A 22208-nucleotide genomic window follows, 5' to 3' on the forward strand; every position below is an offset into this window, starting at 1 on the left:
GTCTAAAAAAACCGGCACAAATAAACTTACTTACAAAACAGATATAGAGTCAGAGACACAGAAAATGAACTTATGGTCACCAAGGTAAAAGGGAAATGAAGTTGCTCAGTCCCGTCCGACTCTTTGCGACCCCGTGGACGGTAGCCTACCAGGCTCCTCCGTCCATGGGATTTTCCAGGCAAGAATACTGGAGTGGGTGGCCATTTCCTTCTCCAGGGGATCTTCCCCAGCCAGGGATCGAACTCTGGTCTCCCGCATTGCAGGCAAAAGGAGGTGGGATAAATTGGGAATTGGGGATGAACGGATACCCACTACTGTATATAAAATAGAGAAACAAAAAGGACTTACTCTATAGCATAGGGAACTACATTCAATATCTTGCAATAACCTATCATGGAAAAGAATCTGAAAGAAAATGTACATTTACACACGCACACACATATATATAACTGAATTACTTGCTGTACACCAGAATCATTGTAAGTCAACTATACTTCATAAAAATTTTAAAAAGCAGTGGGATGCAGAGTCAGAGATGTTGAGAGACACAGAGACACAAAGAGAAGCAGAGTGAGAGAGAGAAACGGAACCACACAAATGCACAGACTCAAAGGTACTCTGAGAGAGAGAGCGAGCCGGGAGAGACAGAGGGGCTTAGAACAGAGGAAAACAGAGACCGAGAAAGACAGCCGGAGACAGAGATAAAGAGGAACCCGGAGGCTTCCAGAGTGGGAGAGACAAGAGGAGTCAGGGGAGAGGCCCCGCGGAAGCTGAGAGGGAGGAGAGGAGAAATGGAGGGCTGCAGGTGGGCGGTTGGGGTAGCGGGCTGCAGTCTTGTGACCGCCCAGAGGCGGCAGCGTCTCCTCCGAGCCGGCACACGCGGGCGTCTCCATCACTCTCCCGCCGCGTCTCAGCCTCTCATCCCGAGTGGGAATCACACGCGCGGCACGGGGCAGCGCCCCAGCCTAGGTTGTGTTTTTGTCACCGGGTGTGTCTGAGTTTTGCGGTTTGGTGCCTCTGGGCGTGTCTGTGTGGGTTGTGTTGGTGTGACGCCAGGCATGTCTGTGTGTGTCTCATTGCTCTGTGGCTGGCGCGTCCATGTTCCTGCTTGACATAGGACTCCGGGGAAGGGAGAAGGGTTAATGTCTTGTGTGTCCCTCCTCCCCACCCAGAGTGCTGTCCATGGGTCCACGGGCCACACCTGGAGAGGGCTTTTGTGTCACCCGCCAGCAAGTCCTCGCGCGTTGCTGCGGGAGGGCTTTGACCTGTGCCCAGCTGCGTACAGCAGAGACCCCTGCGTGACTTCTGTGCTGCTGCACGTGGGCCCGTGGCCCACGCCACGCGGCCGTCCCTCTGGGAGTCATCACGCATCACTCTGCACTGCATTTGCTATTCTGTACATCAGCGCACGTGTTGTGTCTCTTCATAGGCTTTGTGTGTGTAAAAGTTGTGTCTCAGTGATGTAACACTGTGCTCTCCTTCAAGGTGTTATGTCCATGCTGGGGGCCTCTCCTTTCCCTGCCAAGGACACGGCCCGGGGACCACACTCAGTGTTGTGACCATGCGGCTATGTGTTACACCGTGCCAGAGGGTGTCCCCCGGTGTTGTGTGGGTGTTGGTGCTGGCCTAGGTGACGGACGTGTCAGTGGACGTCCTCGTCTGCCGGTTCACGGGACACAGTGTCTGTGCTGGGCAGACTGCATCAGTGCTTTGCGTCATGATGTCTTGGCGTATTGCCCCGTGTATGTGGTGTTGGTGTGGCCCCTGGTGTTGGAGTGTATCATGCGCATGGGTGTGGAATGTGCTGTCTGTCAGTCTGAGGCAATGGTTGGTGTTCTACTCCGCATATGCGGCTCTTGGGCATCAGGGCCTATGTAGCCTGTGTGCCCGGCCTCCCTCCCATGGGTACCATTCTGTTGTGTCCTGGGTGATGCAATGAAACAGCTCAGGACGTCTTACGGGGCGGGTGCCACCTGGGTTTCTGTGTGTGGCACCGTGCCTGTGGGCCTTTCCCTACACGCACCCATTCCTACTGTTCTCTGACTGTGTATTTGAACGGCAGCATGTGCTCAGGGTATATTGTGTGTTGAGGTGAATCCGTGTGTGTTGTGAGTCATTCCATGAGCATACGTGCTGCAGTCACTGCTGGGTGAGTGCTGACTGCCATGGCTGTGTCACGAAATGTGTGTCTGCGTGTACTGGGTGCTGGTCCACGGGTGTGTGATGGCTGCGCGCCTTGTTCATACAGATACGCTGTGCGTGGCACCGGGGACTGCTAAGTCAATACAGATCGCGTGTTTGTGGAACACTTGTATAGGTCCTGTTTGTGTAGCTACTGACGGGCATCATCCCATGTGCCGTGTCTGGGTGTGGCTGTTTGTGTCAGACGATGTTGTGCCAGTTTTGACTGTGATGTCTGTGCTTCTCTGTGGACAATATTTGGGTGGCCCTGTGTGCCACGGGGACGCTGCCTGCTCGCTAAGTGCTGGCGTGTGTCACACGGTGTGTGTGTGGTGTCTGGGTGTGGCTGTGGGTTTCAGAGCTTGTCGGGAGTTGTGAGTCACTCGGTGTCGTAGTGTTGTGTGCCCATGGGTGTTAGGTTCCGTCTCTGGCCATGCCATGGTTCAGGGTGTAGTGTTGCGTGGTGTCTGGGTGTGGCCCAGAGTAGGTGTGTATTATATGCTGCAGACTGTTGTGTGTGACAAAGCCCATTGTGTGTTGGTGTGTGTGTGTCTTAATCCACGTGGACGCACGCCTCTTCCTTGCTCTGCCCTAAGACACACCCCCGCCCCTCCTTAGTCTGAGAAGGGGGGTTGGGGAGCCTCCCCTCTGCCCGGGGGCCTCCCCAGCACCTCCCCGCCCTGCCCAGCAGTCACCACCTCCCAGAGGGCACAGACTCTGCTGTACCTCAAAGCACAAGCCCAGAGCGAGGGAGCAGAGCAGGCCGGGGACCTCAAGCCACTGTGGCTGCCCTTTGCGTGCTGCGAGGTGGGGGACCCTGGGCAGGAAGCTGGCTGGGTCCCAAGACCCCAGGAGCCATGGGCGGGGAGCTGGTGCCAGGCCTGGGGGCCCTGCGGCGGCGAAAGCGCCTGCTGGAGCAGGAGAAGAGTCTGGCCGGCTGGACACTGGCACTGGCAGGAGCTGGCATTGGACTCATGGTCCTGCATGCGGAGATGCTGTGGTTCGGGGGGTGCCCGGTGAGTGGAGGGTAGAGGCAGAGACTTCTAGTCTTGAAGGAGGAGGGGCTGGGGGCCAGGACTCCTGGGTCTGAGGGAGGAGGAGTTGCTGGGGGCTAAGACACCAGGGTCAGAGGGAGGTGGGGCGGGGGACCCCCGGGTCTGAGAGTGGAGGAGGTTGAGTGCTGGACTCCTGGGACCCAGGGAGGGAAATGGTAGGGGGCCCCCTCTGCAAAAGGAAGGGAAGAGGGGTGACAGGCTGTCAATTTGAAGATACTGCAGTCAGGCAGTTGGAGGTCCAAGGGGTGGCTGGTCAGATACTGGAGTCTCCCAAGAGCAGATTAGGGGAGGGGTAGCACCAGGTTCAGTGAAGGGAGGGTGAGGAGAAAGCCTGACTTCTTCCACTAGGTGGAGGCTCCTTGGTCCTTATCTGAACTCAAATGTTTGCCCAGTATCTCAGAGGCAAAGGGCAGAGATGGAAAAAACTGGCTGGGGTTGGGGGTGCTGGTCGGGGGGAAGAAGCATCCCCCCAGCCCTGCTGCCAATTCCATCTCCATCATTGAGAAGTTCAGCTTCCTCAGACTTTATTTAGTCTGAGAAATAAGGGAGAAGTAGGTTTCTCATAGGCTGGTCTCCTGGGTCCCAGGGAAGAGAGGGTGGGGGCCTGGGCCCCTGGGTTTGAAGGGGAGGGCGCCTTACAGCATGTGTAGGGGAAGAGGCGCTGACTTTGAGGATAGTGTGAATAGGGAAGGAAAGGACAGGTGGGGCCGGGACAGGTCTGAGCAGGCTTCCAGCACATTCCAGCCCGGGTCCGGGCTGTGATGGGGGCAGATGAAGGACATGGGTCAGAACTGGCAGCTGGAGGACGGGAGGGACGGAATTGCTCAACAGGAAAGGAGGGGCTGCAGACCTGTCTGGGGTAAGGGGCGTGGAACTGGGCTCGTCAGGGGGCCCTGGATTTGAGGGTTAAGGTGGGGGCATTCCCGGGGACAAGGCTCAGGCTTGGATTTGGGAGTGGGAGAGGCAGGCAGCTTTGAAGTGCCCAGGAGCCCCGCGGAGGGTCGGGGCAGGCTGGCTTCCTCTGGGCAGGCGAGGGCAGCGGGCACTGAGGGGGTGGGGCCGCCGAAGCCCAGGCCAACAGGAAGCATGGCCGGGCTGACCCGCCGCTCCCAGGCTTCAGCACCCCGCCCAGCAGGGGAGGTGAGGCTAAGGGCGCAGATGCGATGGGTCGGGGGTCTTTCCTTCACCATCCAGGCCCTCTGCCTTCTCACCTCCCTCTGCTTCCCTCCACCGCCCACCAGGCTGCTGCCTCCAGCAGGGCGACTCTGGGCCCATTTTGTCAACTGGAGCCTGGGGGTGAGGGTTAAAATAGATGACCCGAAGGGCCCTCCTCAGCCCCCTTTCTATGACCGCCTTGACAATACCCATGCCCTCTCCCTACCTCCATCACAATCCATCGCAATCTATGAATTCAGTCTGCAGGGATCCAGACACCTGCTGGTAGCAGGGAGGGGCTGGAGGAGAGGCGAGGCCCGCGCCCACTGAGACAGCAGAACACGACGCAGCCGGGCAGGAGAGGGAGGGTGGTGAGGGGTACCCAGGTGGTGCTAGTGGTAAAGAACCCGCCTGCCAATGCAGGAGACATAAGAGACGCTGTTTTCATCCCTGAGTCGGGAAGATCCCCTGGAGGAGGGCCTGGCAACCCACTCCAGTATTCTTGCCTGGAGAATCCCATGGACAGAGGAGCCTGGCGGGCTACAGTCCAAAGGGTCACAAAGAGTCGGACACGACTGAAGTGACTCAACACATGCAGAAACACACAGAGGCAGAGATACACAGAAAGACGAAGACAGAGAGAGTGAGAGACAGCGTGCTACAGACAGAGAAGGGGGTGCAGGATTCGGGGCAAAAGGAATTGCAAAGGAGAGAGGACCACCAGAGAAGTGGACGATGGAGCTGGGAGAGGGCTGGGTCAGATGGGGCGCCGGTTGAGACAAACTAAGGAAAGGGACAGGGAACTGGGGAGCTATAGAAGGATGAGGGGTGGGGGAGGGCTAGGGACAACAGCACCATTGTTCGGGGAGGGGTGGGGGGGCAGGCCCCCCGGGGCAGGAAACTGGCCCTTTTCCCCTGCACAGAGGCGGGGCCCTGGCCGGCGGGGAGAGCTGGCAGCGTTCTAGAAGAAACAGGTGCTGAGCTCATTGCGGGCGCCCAGGTGGCCCTTTCTCCCAACACCACCTTCCAGGCAGGCACCCCCTCCCAGCCCCTCCTAGGGAATCCAGCAGTCCCATTCCTCTCTAAATCTCTCCCTTACGAATTCTAGATTCCTCCAAGATATAGACTCACAAAGAGAGGGAAAAAAACTTCCCGTGGTTTCTGGAGGCCATGTGCTTCCGGCCAGATCTGCCCTGGGCTTGGAGCCAGAAGAGAGGGCAGGAGGTGGTGGAGGGGAAGGGACACACAGGGCAGGACTGGAGGCCTTTCTCAGAGCTGGGGCTGGGGTCTCAGGGACCCCAGGGAATGAGGGCAAGGGAGGGTGTCATTCATTCCTTGGGGATTGAGTGACAGTTTCTAGGCTCCTTAGGAATTGGGTTGCTGGGTGGGGGGAGACTTGAAGTTGCTTTCTAGGGCACAGACCAGCTGGGGAGGAAGGGAAGAGGAGGGACACTCTTTAGAGGCTAAATGTCTGTTTCTAGACACCCCTCCACCAACTGAGAACTATTTTTGATGGGGACCCGTAAGCGGCAGTTAAGAAGGAATGTGCATTTTGAGGTCTTCTCTCAGGGGTGTGGTCTTAGGAGAGGCTGAGGAGGAGGGTGAACCCTATGTCTAGGCCAGGGCTGTCCCCTTAGGAAGGAAGAGGGTGCTCTCCTTGGGGACCCGATGACAGTTTTGAGGCTTCCCCAGACCTGGAGGCATCAGGAGACGGCTGGACTGGGGGTGGGGTTAGGAGCCTAGGAATGAATGGGAAGGGAGAAGGGATGGTGGTTTGGGAGGAGGGTAGAGGGGGCAGAGCAGGTGGAGACCTAGGATCTCACCCCTTTCTCTCTCCCTCCCAACAGTGGGTGCTCTACCTGTTCCTGGTTAAATGCTTGATCAGCATTTCCACGTTCCTGCTCCTCTCCCTTATCGTGGCCTTTCACGCCAAAGAGGTCCAGGTAGGGCAGGCCCCGCCCCCAGCCCCTTCTTGCTCCCCTCAGCCCCCACCACGCCCTGTCAGCTCACACTTTCCAGCCTGCTGGGCTGAGTAATGAGCTTCCTCCACCCTGAGATGCATCCACACCCTTATCTACCCGGAGGGGATGAACCGTGGACAACAGACAGAACCTCCCGGAGCAGCCCTGACCTTCCTCCACCTGCTGCCCTCTGACTCACCTGGCAGGCACATCTGTAGGTGCTGAGAGTTCCTGCCTCCAGGCCTCTCTGTCCACTCTAGCTCCAGGCTGCCTCACACCAGGCCCAGCCTCCCAGATCTCCCTTCTTCAACCCTTGGGCCCCCACCTGTTCCGGTCCCAACAACTCAGATCCTAGTTATGTGCCTGAAGTCCTTCCCCACGCCTGAGCTCCCTGAGCTCCCAATGATCCCCAGATCCAGGCGCCCTTCCCACCCACGTCCCCCCTCCCATCGCATGTCTCAATCCACACTGGGCTCCCCACTCCTTCCCCTCTCCTCCCATCTTCCACACCCCCAGATCCTGTTCCCTTCCGCCACAACCTTGGCGTATAAAATGAGGGATATTGGCCGAGTGTGGTATGCTCCTTGCAGAGACTGGCATACAAGACATGCTCAGTAAGAAGTACACCTTATCATTCATAGCAGTCATTTCAAGTAGTTAAGCGGCCTGCCCAGCTGTGCAGCTGCACCTGAGCACCCTGGGCCTCAGTTTCCACATCTATAAAATGGGGGTAAGAATACCTTCAGTCTCACTGTCTTGTGACCATTTCAGGAGTCACAACACCAAAGGGGAGAGCGCAAGGCCGGGCACCCCCCAGGTGCCCCGCACGTGTTGGCTATTGTCACTGTAATGGAATGATGCCAGTTACACTGCTGGGTCCCCAGAGACAGGAATAAGCCTGGCTCCATGGATGTGGAATGTAGGCTCCCGGGAGGAAGGCGTTTTTGTCTTGTTCACCCATATCCTCAACATATCTCAACGTCGGGCACACAGTAGGCACTCAATAAGTGTTCCTGGGCTGGAGGTTCTGGAAGTAGGCTGCGTGGGACACGGGAGTGAAGGCGGAGAGATGTCTTCCTCGGGTCCTGCCGTGTCCCTTCCCCACCCTCCCCGGCCCCAGGCCCTGCGCTATCTGCCTCCCTCTGCGGCCCCGCGGGTGCGCCCCCCTTATCTCCTCGCGCAGGCTGGGAAGCGGGCGCCTGACCTTCGCATGACTCCCTCCTTCTCCGTCCGTCCTCCTCCCCGCAGCTGTTCATGACGGACAACGGTCTCCGGGACTGGCGCGTGGCGCTGACCCGGCGGCAGGTGGCGCAGATCGTGCTGGAGCTGGTGGTGTGCGGGCTGCACCCGCCGCCGGTGCCGGGCCCGCCGTGCGTGCTGAGCTCGGGGTTCCCGAAGACCGCGGCCACGCAGTCCTGGCCCAGCTTCCTGGACCAGGGGGAGGCGCTGCTGTCGCTAGCCATGCTGCTGCGCCTGTACCTGGTGCCCCGCGCCCTGCTCCTGCGCAGCGGCGTCCTGCTCAACGCCTCCTACCGCAGCATCGGCGCGCTCAACCAGGTCCGCTTCCGCCACTGGTTCGTGGCCAAGCTGTACATGAACACGCACCCCGGCCGCCTGCTGCTCTGCCTCACGCTTGGCCTCTGGCTCACCACCGCCTGGGTGCTGTCGGTAGCCGAGAGGTGAGGGTGCCAGGGCGAGTGGGGATGGACGGTACCTGGAGCCTCTGGAGGAGCCACTTACAACCACGCTTGCCCTGCACGGTGGTGCAGATCAGGACTCCCCGGGACCAGGCCGTGGAGAAAGCTATCTGTCCACACTCTTATGTAGCAGGGTGGGAAGAACCGGCAGACCAGCCCCAAAGCCTTTCGTCCACTTGCAGCCTCAAGTCTCCCCCACCCCAACCCCCCAACACACATATACCCTAGGAAGCCCTGCCCTTCCTGCCTCAAATCTCTCCTGCCTCCAGAGTCCAGGTATAATGCAGGCACTGGGGCCTGGCTGGCCAAGGGTTGCACCTGCTTTGAAGGAAGGAGACTTTCTGCTTTTCCAAATTAGCACACATGGACTGGTAGGTGCTCCTAACCACCCCGGGGCTGCCCTGGAAGAAATTCCCAGCTGCCTGCTGGACTCTGACCTGATGCTGGAACTGTACCCCATCAGGGCCTCCACTTACCTTTGTTGTTGTTTTAGTCACCAAGTCTTGTCTGACTCTTTGCGACCCCATGGACTGTAGCCTGTCAGCCTCCTCTGTTCCTGGGATTTCCCAGCACGAATACTAGAGTAGGTTGCTATTTCCTTCTCCAGGGATCTTCCCAATCCAGAAATTGAACCCACGTCTCCTGCATCAGCAGATGGATTCTTTACCACTGAGCCACCAGGGAAGCCCCATGTATCTTACAGATAAAAGAAATTAGGGGTAATCTTAGCCAGTGGTTCTGGGACCAGCAGCATCTCCTGGATTCAGTTCAGTTGCTCAGTTGTGTCTGACTCTTTGTGACCCCATGGACTGCAACACGCCAGGCCTCTCTGTCCATCACCAACTCCTGGAGTTTACTCAGACTCATGTCCATTGAGTCTGTGATGCCATCCAACTGTCTCATCCTCTGTTGTCCCCTTCACCTCCTGCCCTCAATCTTTCCCAGCATCATGGTCTTTTCCAAAGAGTCAGTTCTTTGCATCAGGTGGCCAAAATATTGGAGTTTCAGCTTCAGCATCAGTCCTTCCAATGAATATTCAGGACTGATTTCTTTAGGATGGACTGGTTGGATCTCCTTACACTCCAAGGGACTCTCAAGAGTCTTCTCCAACACCACAGTTCAAAGCATCAATTCTTTGGCACTCAGCCTTCTTTATAGTCCAACTCTCACATCCATACATGACTACTGGAAAAACCATAGCTTTAATTAGACGGACCTTTGCTGGCAAAGTAATGTCTTTGCTTTTCAGTATGCTCTCTATCTCCTGGGAACTGGTTGCAAATCCAAATTTGTAGGCCCCACCCATATCTATGGAATCCAAGAATCTAATGGGCGGGACTCAGCAATCTTTTTAACAGTTAATTCTGACGCTGGCTCAAGTCTGAGAACCTCTAGTTTAGTACATCGAGCAAAGGATTCTTGAGGGGAGGTGGAGAATGGGACCATCTGCCCTGAGATTTCTCCTCTCTGAGCTTCTGAGAGGCGGAAGTCCACAAACTTGAGTGTACTTTGGGATGAAGTGTGTGTGGGGGGGGAGGGCGCTTAATGATACATTCAGTCCCCACCTCTGGGCACTAACTTAGTGGTTTTGAGATTTCTGGGACCCTGGTGAATCATGCTTTCTTTGCTCTGGCCTAACTATGGGTCAGAGTTAGACACATCCTGATTTTCAGTCCTTTCTATGACTGGACCTAAATATCCCCTTCCATGAAGTGTGGGGAAAGAAGAGAGTCCCCCCGCCCAAGCCTTTTTAGAGTCCCACCTTTTTTAGTCCTGACAGAGCCACCTCTAGGCAACAGAGAATCTTTGTGGAAATCAGAAAACCCACCCTTTCTCTGGGTGGAGGCAGTTCCCTGCCAGGGACTGACAAGTGAACTTCAGGTTGGGTTTCTTCCCCCTTTCAACCCCTCAACCACATTAAATGCAGCAGCCCTGGTAGCCTAGCTGAAACCAAATGGTCTTTGGAATTGACAGGATCCAGGTTCAAAGCCCACAGTGATTGAGCATCTTGTCTAGGTCACACAGCAAAGAGGAGGCCAGGCAGGCTTGCCAAAGCCAGGCAAGCTTTGAGTGCTTTTTTTGAGTGTGGGTGTGTGCTAAGAAAAAGGGTATCAAACACCATAGGAACGCCAGAACTAACCCGCTCTTCCCCTATAGACAGGCCGTGAATGCCACCGGGCACCTTTCGGACACACTGTGGCTGATCCCCATCACATTCCTGACCATTGGCTACGGTGATGTGGTGCCAGGCACCATGTGGGGTAAGATTGTCTGCCTCTGCACTGGTGTCATGGTGAGTACATCCACTTAGGGACTCCTGTATTGCACACTGCTCACCCCCTGGGCCCCAGGAAACTTGGCTGTCTGGACCCCCACAGCCTCACTCCCTGTTCAGGACACAGTCGTTGTGGTTCAGATGCTAAGTCGTGTCCAACTCTTTGCAACCCCATGGACTATAGCATGCCAGGCTCTTCTGTCCTCCACTATCTCCCAGAGTTTGCTCCAATTCATGTCCATTGAGTTGGTGATGCTATCTGACCATCTCATCCTCTGCTGTCTCCTTTTCCTATTGCCTAAAGTCTCTCCTAGCATCAGGGTCTTTTCCAGTGAGTTGGCTCTTCCCATCCGGTGATCAAAAGTATTGGAGCTTCAGCTTCAACAAGAGTCCTTCCAATGAATATTCAGAGTTGATTTCCTTTAGGATTGACTGGCTTGATCTTGCTGTCCAAGCGGACTCTTGAGTCTTCTCCAGCACCACAGTTCAAAAGCATCAATTCTTTGGCACTCAGCCTTCTTAATGATCCAGCTCTCACATCTGTACACGACTGCTGGAAAGACCATAGCTCTGACTACATGGATCTTTGCTCAGAACACAGACACCAGCTCTGTTTCCTTTGAAAATCTCAGGAATCCATCCCCTCAAGTCCTAGCTCTCTCTGGAATCTAGCACCCCAGACCTCATCCTCCTTGGGAACCTCCCAGCCCTTTTTCTCTTTTTCCTCCCAGAATTCTTGCTCTCTCCCCTCTTTACCCTCTCAATCATCCAGGACTCAGGGTACCTGGTTTCCCAGCTCCAGGTTCCTTCAGGACCCAGGGATCCAGTCTCCCAGTCTCCTTTAAGGCTATTGCATATAGATATCAGGAGCTTGCCTGTGGGCTCAGGCTGCTCAAATTCTGTTTCTGCCACTTCCTAGCTAGGAGTCAGCCATATAATCTTTCTGGGCCTCAGTTTCCTCATCTATAAAATGGGGATGATGATACCAGTGTACTGCTCAAGGAGCTCCTGAGAAAACTAAATGAATTAAACCATGTAAAGGGTCTCAAAAGGGCTTCCCAGGTGGCTCAGTGGGTAAAGAATCTGCCTGCAATGCAGGAGACACAAGAGACACCAGTTCAATTCCTGGGTCAGGAAGATCCCCTGGAGAAGAGCATGGCAACCCACTCCAGTATTCTTGCCTGAAGAATCCCATGGACAGAGGAGCCTGACAGGTTGCAAAAAGTTCGACATGACTGAAGTGACCGCGCATAGCGCAGCACAGCACACAAAGGGTCTCAAGCACAGGAAAGGCTCAGGAAATGGGCCAGGGGTGGCGATGGGGAAGATGTTATTGTAGCTGGTTCCAAGCACATGGCTGTCTACTATCCTGGCTCCTGTGCCCTCAAGGATGAGACAAAGGGCTCCCTAAACCTTAGACCCAAGCCTATTCCCCAGAGTCGGCCTCCCTCTGAATCTAGACACCCACCCCCTTCCCTTCATAGACCCAGCACCCAATGCCTTGGCCTCCACCTCCCTATGAGATCTGGCTCCCCTCAAGCTCAGGAATTCAAGCCAACAGCCCCCAGCCCTGATTTGTCCCAGGAAGGACACGCTGAACCCCCGAGTCCTGGGTCCACAGGTGATGCATGGGGTGGCAGGGAAATGTGGCTCACACATACATACACACACACACACACACACACACACACACACACAGAGTGGTGAGTCTGTGACTAGGAAAGAGGGGCAGGGATGCAGCCAGGGACACGCTCCCAAAGGGTCAGAGGCCCTCGGGCTGCCTGGGACCTCCTCCTTCATTTGAGAAAGGGAGAAGCTGAGACAGAAAACTCTCTCACGGTGAGTTTTGCTCTAGCTTCGCATTAGAGTTCACAGCCTACTCCCGGCCGAGAGGTTCCAGGGTGCAATAACGGCTAACTTTTATTGGGTCCGTACTCTGCCAGGCTCTGCTCTCAAGGTGCTAACTGACGAAATCCCTGGAGTAATTCTGTGAGGGTGTGCACATTTCCCAGATAAGAAGCTCAGGCACTGTGAGATTAGATAACTTGCTCCAAGCTGGGCTTGGAACCCAAGCGGTCCCTGTAGCTAGTAAATTGTTCTAAGGGTCAAAAGCTGAAACATAATGGGAAGGGGACAGACTTCAGACGAATCATTCTAACTCCAGGGACAGTGAGCAGGTGGTACAGGGCAGTCGGGATTTGATGGGGCCTTGATGGATCAGAGGCCTCGAGAAGGAAAGGATGAGAGTGAGGGTTTGGGACAAGGTACTCAGGCAGGTGAGGGATGAATTGCCTGAGAGGGAGGCTGGGCAGAGAAGAAGGAGTGGCCTGGACCTTAGCAGGCCCTGAGAGCTGGGCTAAGAAGTCTGGGGCCATGGGAGCCAAGGAGATTAGGGTGTGGGGGTCAGGGTCACAGCTGGGTCAGGGTGGGGTGAAGGGGAAGCTAGAAATTGTTCAGGAGGGAGAAGATATGGCCAGAGCTGGGCAGCGTCTGTAGGGGTGGGGAGGAGGGGGAAGAACACCCCTGGTGACCTGATGGCCAACTGGAACGTGGGGAGGCAGGGGTCCTGCAGGAGCCTGAGGTCTGCCCGTCACCCAGCACAGCCCTTCTCTCCCATCTCCAATCACACCCTTAAAAAAACAGGACATGGTGAAGGTGTAAACGCCATGCCCAGGAGTTGCACTCAAATGTGTGATTTTGATCTCAGCTCCACCTCTGGAACCTCTGGGACCTTGGTTCTCTCCCAGCGGGTTTGCTTGTTTATCAACTAGGGGGGGTGGTGCCTGCCAGCTGTGTCTGTTGGGAGGGCTCAAGGAGAGAGAGAGAGTTGGTGGCACACGGCTGGCCCTCAGAGCCCCAGGGCCCCTGTGTCATAACACCTGCTGTGCCCACAGGGGGTCTGCTGCACAGCCCTGCTGGTGGCCGTGGTGGCCCGGAAGCTGGAGTTTAATAAGGCAGAGAAGCACGTGCACAACTTCATGATGGATATTCAGTATGCCAAAGAGGTGAGTGGGCCTCCAGCTCCCAGAACACACCCTCTCTCAGACCCAGGAGTCCAAGTCCCCAGCCCCTCCTCCCAGAGCCCTAGGGGGTCCATCTCCCCTGACACTGTGCCCCCCACACCCAGATGAGGGAGTCGGCTGCCCGAGTGCTGCAGGAGTCCTGGATGTTGTACAAACACACACGCAGGAAGGAGTCTGGAGCCGCCCGCAAGCACCAGCGCCGGCTGCTGGCCGCCATCAACAGGTGAGGACCTCTGTGTGTGCACACGCTGTGTACAGCCCTGTCTGAGTCTACTCCTCTCTGCAGGGTGTGAGTGTGTGTGTGTGTCCGTGTGTGAGCATGAATGCATACCCAGCTCAGGATGCCCGCGTGTGGTCCCACTAAACAGATGCCCACCTGGACGTCACAGTGACTGTGTGTGTGTGATGGTTTCGTTTGCATGTTTCAGAGTGCCTGCGGGTCTGGCTACCTGGGTCTCTATGTGGGGGGTGGGCTCATGGGGGCAGCCATTCCCTCCCACCCCTTCAGTTCTCTGGCAACTTTTCCTCATTATACTCTATATCTTTGTGAGTCTCTGCTCCCCTCATCCCACCCCTGTACTAGGGCCGCTCTGACCCCCACCCCCTGCTGTTCTTTTAAACCCCCAGGTTCCGCCAGGTGCGGCTGAAACACAGAAAGCTCCGGGAGCAAGTGAACTCTATGGTGGACATCTCCAAGGTACTGGGATCCCGTGAGAGAGGGTCTAGGAGAAGAGGGAGGTAGGCGGTGGCTGGTAAGGAGCTCTGGGCCTGGAATCCGGGACACTGGCACACAAGGGCACTCAAGAAAGCTCTTGTGGTTGAAGGGGCAAACAAATGAATAAGTGAATGGTGCAATAGAGCTTCTCGTGAAAGGTGCAGCTTCCTTTGAAGCTTAAGGAACTTGTGCAAAGAACTCCAGTGTTTGATGTGAAATTATTCCCATTGTCAAGTTCCCTACGTGTGGGTAGATATAAAATTCCTTTCAACTGACTCTTACACAACCATAAAACCAAAGCAAATTGACAAACGAAGTTCAAACACAAAGGGCAAAGCAATAAAATGTGAATTAACAGCACCAGCACACAGACGAGTGACATTGTTCCGGGAAAACTCAATCTGTGCTGCTGTTGTGAAGAGGAGGAAGGTGGCCAGGAGCGCTGGGCAGGCTTGCCTGGTCAAGGGCTTGCCCTCCTTCCGCTGGGTCTCCTTAATTCTGAAGTGCTCAGGGTCAGTGACGTCACGCCCCACTGGCTTAGCTGGCAGCTCCTCTTGCTTATCCGGTAGCCTTTGCTTTTTTCTCATTAGTCCACGACAACTCAAACAGTGGCCCTGGGCCCTGATGCCATGGTAAACACAGCCGCAGGTGCCGGACCCCTAAACTGCACAGCAGTGGCCTAGATCTGCCGGAATTGGCAGGTCGTGATTTCTAAGATTATCCACCTGGCCCCAAACGCGGAAGTCAAGAGTCTTCATAGAAAGCTCCCACGCCCTGAAGGATGAAACTGTGAATCCTAGTTTGAGAAGGCAGAGAAGGGGCTCTGTGGGTTTTAAAGTCAGGCGGCCATCAAGGCCACAAAGATTTCAGTGAGCGCCTACTACGTTCCAGGGTCACCCTGATCCAGGCGCTGACTTGGGCATGTCAACTTATCTGCTCCAGGCCTGTTTCCTCAGCTGTTAAAAATGGAAACAGGATTCGCATTCCCACACTTTCAGGAGGATTTTAAGCTGCATATGAGGATCACGTGGCCCAGGAGCTGGACGGTGGCAGGTGGTTGATAAATGGTAACTGTTATTATGGAGGATAATGTCCTGGACCTGTAAGGACTTAGGAAATGCTGGTTCCACTGCCTTACTCTGCAGGGCAGGGAGGGAGTCTCCCCCAGCTCCCTGATCCCTCTGACCTCTCTCTGCCCAGATGCACATGATCCTGTGTGACCTGCAGCTCCGTCTGAGCAGCTCTCACCAGGCCCTGGAGAAGCAGATTGACGCGCTAGCAGGGAGGCTGGACACCCTGAGCGAGCTGCTCAGTGCTGCGCTGGGGCCGCGGCAGCTTCCAGAACCAAGCCAGGAGGCCACGTAGCTGGTGAGGGGACTGGGACTTGGGCAGGAGAACCTCCTGGAGGAAGGGTGCCCTGTGGCCAGCACCCCATGTGGCTAAGGGGGAAGGGGGACGGAGGGGCTGGAGTTGAGGTCACCCGATCTCTTCTGCTCTGGCTCTGCCTGCAGGGAAGGACACCAAGTTTGGGGCTGGACCGCCCCCCCGGCCCTCTTTCTTTGCTTGGTCTGTCTCTTCTTCTGGTGTCTGGCCTGCCTTTCTATCCAACTCTGTTCATCTCCCCAGGACCCATCCAGGAAGAACCAGGCTACCCTTTCCCAGGATTGAGGTCAAGGACATTCTCTCTGCTACTCCTGACCCAGCCACACATATAAAGACCCCCCCTAAGCGTGAGGACTGCTGGGGGCCCCACCTTGGATGGTGGATGCTGAAGGATGCTGGAGGGGATGCTGGATTAAGGAGGGAGGCCGTGGCCCACGCCCCCCCACCAAGGCCCCAGATGGGAAAACGGTCACCCCTGCCCCACATACCCTCGACAAAAACATCCTCACTCTGCTGCTGTAGATGGCCACCAGCTTTCAGTTGGATGTGGAGGTGCTTGGGGGCCGGGCCTCCTGGGTCCCAGAGGAGGAGAAAGAGGGGCGCAGGGACCCAGAGTCCAGGATCCAGGGCTGCCTCAGTGACCCGCCGGCCGGCCTGCAGAGCTGAAGGAACCGGGCCCGAGGCCGGGACGAGGCAGGAGGCAGCGCCCCCTGGCGGGAGAGCGAGGAGGACACTGTTTCTCCAGAGCTGCGGAGAATTATCTGGTGGGAGAAGGTGGGAGGGGCCAGGGTGCAGCCCACCAGTCTCTGCTCTTATACTTTGCAATAAATGTTAAACAAAGCCAGAAGAAGTTGTTGTTTCTTTCTAAACACATCCACACTCCAAACAGGCAGGTCAGCCAGTGGAAGGCCCTTCCCTGTCTGAACCTGCTTGCGTGCTCACAGTCGCTACAGTCGTGTTTAACTCTCCGCGACCCTATGGACTATAGCCCGCCAGGCTCCTCTGTCCATGGGGATTCTCCAGGCAAGAACACTGCTGAGGGTTGCCGTGCCCTCCTTCCGGGGATCTCCCCCACCCAGGGATCAATGAGTCTCCTGCATTACAGGCGGATTCTTTACCTCCTGACCAGCTGAGGAAGCCCGCCTGAACCAGCTTTTGCAACTATAAAAGAGGCCTCCGAGAAGTACCCTCCCAGGTCTGTAGGCTGGGGAGTCCTCAACACTGTCCCTACCCCTGCCCCAACCCAGATCTTAGGCTAAGAGCAAGGGCTTTGAATTCAGACAGATTGGGGTTCAAACCCTGGCTCTGCCATCCACTGGCTGTGTGACTTTGGGCAAGTGGCTTCATCTCTCTGAACATTTCACTTCACCTGTGAGATGGGGTCACCTTCCCACAGGGAGGGGCACAGAGGGTTAGGCATTTAGTAAGAATTCATGAGAGATTATCATTTTTATCAGTGCTACTGATTTTCAGACACAATCAGTGCATGGCTGCTCTTTCCTCTGCCCCTCTCTACTCATGGCCCCCCAGAACCCACATAACAACTCATCCATCAGGAGAGTAACGGGAACTCCAAACCATCCCCTGTACTCATTTCTCGTATCTGCTAGGACTTGGCCAGGAAATGGGAAGGGGGCTGGCACTTATGGAGGTCCTCCTGTATGCCCAGCTCTGCGATCCCATTATGTAAGTCACCACCACCTCTGCCTGCCCCCCCCCACCCCAATGTACAAATACAGAGACTGAAGCTTTGAAAGGAGCAAGGCCCCAAGGGTCTGGCTTCACACCCAGTGCATCCTGAGACCGAGCCCGGCTTGAGGTGAGTCAGAGACAGAGTGGCCTTGGACCCTGAACCTGGGTCTCACTTCCCACAGCCGCTGCCTTCCACTTTGAGAGGCTGATTCATCCCCGCTTCCCTTGACTTGTGGGGAAGCCCGGGCTGCGAGTCATCCTTCTCTGCTGAGCTATCTTTGGATTTCCCTGCAAGTCCGCAGCCAGCCCCACCCCTCAGCCCCCAGAGCTAAACTGGGGCTTGCACCACCCACTGCCCCTTCCTCTGGACACCAGCCCACCTGGGGGGCAGAGGAAACAGGAACACTTCCAACACCCTCCCCTGCAGTAAGCCCTCTTCAGTGTTGCCAGATCCCTTAATGGGACCACCCTTTCCTAGTTCTATTTGGCTTCACTGGGCAAACTCCTTCCAACTCCTTTGGGCCCCAGCTTACATGTCTCCTCTGCCAGGAAGCGCTCTCTGAAGCTCCCACAGCCCCCCTGAACCTGTCTCTATCACAGTAATATTTATTGTGCGAAGTCCCACATTAAATGCTTTATATAAATGATCTCATAAAATCTCTACAGAAGGAAGCAAGGTGGTATTACTGGTCCTGTTATACAGCTGAGGAATCCGAGGCATAGAGATTAAGAACCCTACATGATCCCGCAGCAAGGAGATGGCGAAGCTAGGATTTGACCCAGATGGCCTGGCTCTGAAGGCCCAGAGCTTAGCCAATCAGCTCATTCATTTAGGGATCATTATACCCTACTTTCCGGAGAAGGCGATGGCACCCCACTCCTGTACTCTTGCCTGGAAAATCCAATGGAGGCCGCAGTCCATGGGGTCGCCAAGAGTCGGACACGACTGAGCGACTTCACTTTCCCTTTTCACTTTCATGCATTGGAGAAGGAAATGGCAACCCACTCCAGTGTTCTTGCCTGGAGAATCCCAGGGACGGGGGAGCCTGGTGGGCTGTCGTCTGTGGGGTCGCACAGAGTCGGACACGACTGAAGCGACTTAGCAGCAGCATACCCTACTTTCATTTTTGCTTTCTATATTGAGTCTTCAGTGTCGAGGGCCTGCATATGCTAGGCCTCAGTGAGTTATCACTGAATGAACACACTCACTACCTGGGGTGGCTGGAAGCGCTGCACCTTCTATCACTTGTTGGTTTCTCCTGGGACAAGGCAGGAACTGGTGAGAAGGGGCTTTTTGCCTAAGGCACTAAGAGCTCGGGAGAGCACTGCTGTTGTGAATGCTCGGATCTGCCCCCGCACTCTGCCGCCACTGACTGTGGAGCATGGGTCCCAACGCCCCCCCTTCCAGCAGTCTTTGCAAACCCCCTCACACCATGACCACTTCCTGAATGCCCTGCACCGGCGTGGGGACTGCAGGCATGAGTCAGCGGGCTCTGCTCCCGAGGGTCTTGGTTTCACGGTGATTTTGGCAACTTCCCCCTCCTACTTCAGTTTTGCCTCCATGCCTGTAAGAGGACAGGGTGGGGAAAAGTGGGTCCAGAAAGGGCTGGGGGATTACTGGGGTTCAAGAGCCCGTCAGGGGTTGGGGCCACCACCCAAGAGACGACTGGGCCCTTCCCTTGCTCAAAAGCCTGCCATGGTTCCCACCTGTATTTCTGTCCAAGTCCAGCTCCTAGAGCTAGCCCTGCGGCATGTGGGATCCTAGTCCCTGCACTAGGGATGGAACCTGTGCTCCCAGCAATGGAAGCGCAGATTCTCAACCACTGGACTGCTAGGCAAGTCTCCTCTCATTTTTTCTTTTATTGAGATTTATTTTACATAAATGACACAAAGTTTAAAAGCAGCCTCAATAGATTTTTTTTACAAATGCATTCACCCGAGCAAGTACCAGTCAGCTCAAGCTTGAAGTTTCCATGACCCTAAAAACTCTCTCTTCCCTTCCATCTTGATTTTCTTTTGCCCAATTTTGAACTTTGAAAAGGAACTTGCTGCACACCCTGGTTGTGTACCTTGCTTCCAGGTATCAGCCAGGGCTGCATTCTTTTTCCCTATAGAATGGTGTTAAGACACTCACAGGCCTCACCTGGGGGCCTCTTCAGGCTGTGGCCCCACCCCTCCTCCAGCCTCCCTATCCCCTCCCTGTCACAGCAGATGATTCTGCACCCAATTCCAGTGTTGTGGTTTGGGGTTTTTTTTTTCCCCTCAAGCAATTCTCAGACATCACAATTCAGTTCAGTCCTGACACTGTCTACCCTGAGACAGCATCAGATTCCACAGGTTAAGGGTTGGGTCCTACAGGACTGCCCCCAACCCCTACCCCTTCAGATGCCAATTTCAAGTCCAGATTGTCACCTGTGTGTCTGACCAGCTGGCTACAGATCCAACAGCCCCTTCCTTGGGTTCAATGAGTGACTCACAGAACTCAGAGACACATTTTATTTACTAGATTATAGGTTTCTTATAAAATGATGTAATTGGGGAACAGCCAGATGGAAGAGAGGCACAGGGCAAGGGCTGGGGAAGGGGCAGGGAGTTTCCATGCCCTCTCTTGGCACTGCTCTCCCCAAATCTCCAAGTGTTCACCAACCTGGAAGTTCTCCAAGCCCTGTCCTTTGGGGGTTATTATGGAGGCTTCATTTCATAGCCATGACTGATTAAATCATCGAACTTTGGTGACTAATCCAACCTCCAACCCCTCTCCCCTTCCTGTAGATCTGGAAGTTCTAAACCTCTAATCACCCCTTGGGGCCCCTGGCACCCAGCCCCTATCCTCAGGTTACCGAGATGCTTTGCAAAGCCACCTCATTACAAAAGACACCCTTATTACTCTCTTCACTGGAAGTTCCAAAGGTTTTAGGAGCTCTGTGCCAGACTCCGGGATAAAGACCAAATCCATATTTATTATAAACCCAGTATCACAGCTGCTCCAGCCACAGGGCTCCTCTTCCTTCCCAAGGATTGTCGAAACTGGTCATCTCTCCTGGACTCTCCTGTCCCCTTTTCCCCATCCATGTAGAACAAATATCACCAGTATTTTTCCAGTTCTTTATGAGGGTCCATGAAGGAAGCCATATCATCTACATCAATACCAGACTGCAGACTTAAAGACTTGTTTTTAGCTTTTCTGCTGTGTGGGACAGCTGCTAACATGTAAAAACCAGGAGAGTGCTTTTGCAACTTGGAAGCAATGTCTCTTCTTTCTTCTAACAGAATGAACTGGCCCTTCTTCTAGTCCAGCCAAGGGTGTACCCTGGCTGCACCCTTTCTCACTTCCTCAAGGGCCAGAGTCCTAAGTTTCTTCCCTCATCCATTTTCCCTGCTATTGAAATAGAAGGGAAGGGGCAGGGGGCAACCTTTAAAAGAATGGCACTGCCATAGGACACGACAAACTAGAACCAGCTAGATCCAAGATGGCTGAAGATTCGACTTCCAGGAGACCCGAGTCTCATTATACACTCATTGTAAGACATTAGCTAAATGACACACCCACCAGCTCCATGACAGTTTCAGGGCCAATGATAAAAGGTCCAAAAGTGGGCTGTGGTGCAATTCCTGGCAATCCCTGCCCCTTCCTAGAAATAGTTGGACTAATCCTCCCACTCATTAGCCGATGAAATTACAAAGTCCATAAAAAAACTCACAACCCCAAAATTTCCAGGGCTTGTCGCCTTCTGAGACAGCCCACATTCTGTCTGTGGGGTGTGTTTCTCTCTAGATAAATCTATTTCTTACCTGTCACGTTGTCTTTCACTGAATTCTTCCTGCAAGGGGACATCAAGAACCTGAGCTTCATTAAGTGCTGAGGCCAGGTGTGTGATCTCAATTAAAAGACCGTGGGTTCAAGTCCCAGTCTGGGTTTGGCCAGGTGTGAGTCCTGGCCCATGGGTTCAAGTTTCAGTTTGAGTGGCATGGTTTCACTATCCCTCCAAGCAGCACACAAGCATGCTGTCTTTCCTCCCATCTTAAACCTGCCCCCCACCCCGAACTTTAAGCACTTTACAGCCTCCACTATCCTTAAAGCCCATCATGTATTCACTACACTGCAAAGCAGCTGGAATTCAACTTGAGTCTTTATTTTCTATATTGTAAAACCACCTGCATGTAGAAATCCTTTCAGAGTTCTTACAGAACAAGCTCCTGATACATTCAACAGCAGGGAAGACTCTCACAGACCAAAGAGCGAAAGAAGGCAACACAGAAGACCTGCTGTCAGATTTCTATCCAGTTTCATTTCTATCAAGTTCAAGAGCAGCCACAACTCATCTGTAATGACTGAAATCAGATCAGAGGCTGTTTCTGGAGTAGGGGAGCTGACAGGGAAACAGCCTATCAGAAATCTCTGGGGTTTCAGAAATGTTCTCTATCTTGACCTGGTTAGTGGTTACATGAGTACATACACATATTTGTAAAACTTTAATGACCCTTTTCTGCACTTGGCCACATTTAAGTTACACTGAGACAAAAAAAGATAAAGAAAAATAAGTGCCTATAAACTTTTCCTTATAGATTCTCTATTAAGGTATTGAGAAGTTTCCACAACAGAGTGAGACCAAGACGGGAGGGAAGGGGACAGGACCCAACCTTTAAAAGAGTGATGCAGATCTTGATGATACAATTAAAACTAGGCCCACGAGGCCCAAGATAACAGAAGGTACAACTTCCCTAGACCCGGAGCCTCATTATATGCTCACTGTAATATATCAGCATATGCTAAGTGACACACCACACATGCCATGACAATTCTGAAGCCGACCATAGAAGGTCAAACGGTGGGTGGTGGCCCAATTCCTGGAAATTCTCGCTGTCACCCCAAAATAGTTGGAATAGTACTCCCACTTGTTAGCTTATGAAATTATCCAGCCCATAAAAATAACCACCCCCATACCCACTGGCCACTCTTGCTTCCTGAGATGGTGTCCTTTCTGCCTATGGAATGTGTCTCTCTCTCAATAAACTTACTTTCACTTTATACTATGGCTCAGTCTTGAATTCTCTTCTGTGTGAAGCCAAG

The 22208-nt window shown here is 54.4% G+C and overlaps 1 protein-coding gene across 1 annotated transcript; it reads left to right on the plus strand.

Moving 5' to 3' along the window:
• Window positions 1-1888: 1888 nt before the first annotated feature.
• Window positions 1889-16295, plus strand: KCNN4 (potassium calcium-activated channel subfamily N member 4). Its single transcript, XM_040252578.1, has 9 exons — window positions 1889-3197; window positions 6239-6334; window positions 7601-8031; window positions 10207-10342; window positions 13219-13329; window positions 13452-13570; window positions 13975-14044; window positions 15263-15430; window positions 15689-16295. Exons 1-8 carry the CDS (start codon window positions 3039-3041, stop codon window positions 15425-15427), a joined length of 1287 nt encoding a protein of 428 aa, XP_040108512.1. The 5' UTR covers window positions 1889-3038; the 3' UTR covers window positions 15428-15430; window positions 15689-16295.
• Window positions 16296-22208: the final 5913 nt, after the last annotated feature.

This window comes from Oryx dammah, unplaced genomic scaffold (assembly GCF_014754425.2).
Source record: "Oryx dammah isolate SB20612 unplaced genomic scaffold, SCBI_Odam_1.1 HiC_scaffold_13, whole genome shotgun sequence".
Taxonomy (NCBI): domain Eukaryota; kingdom Metazoa; phylum Chordata; class Mammalia; order Artiodactyla; family Bovidae; genus Oryx; species Oryx dammah.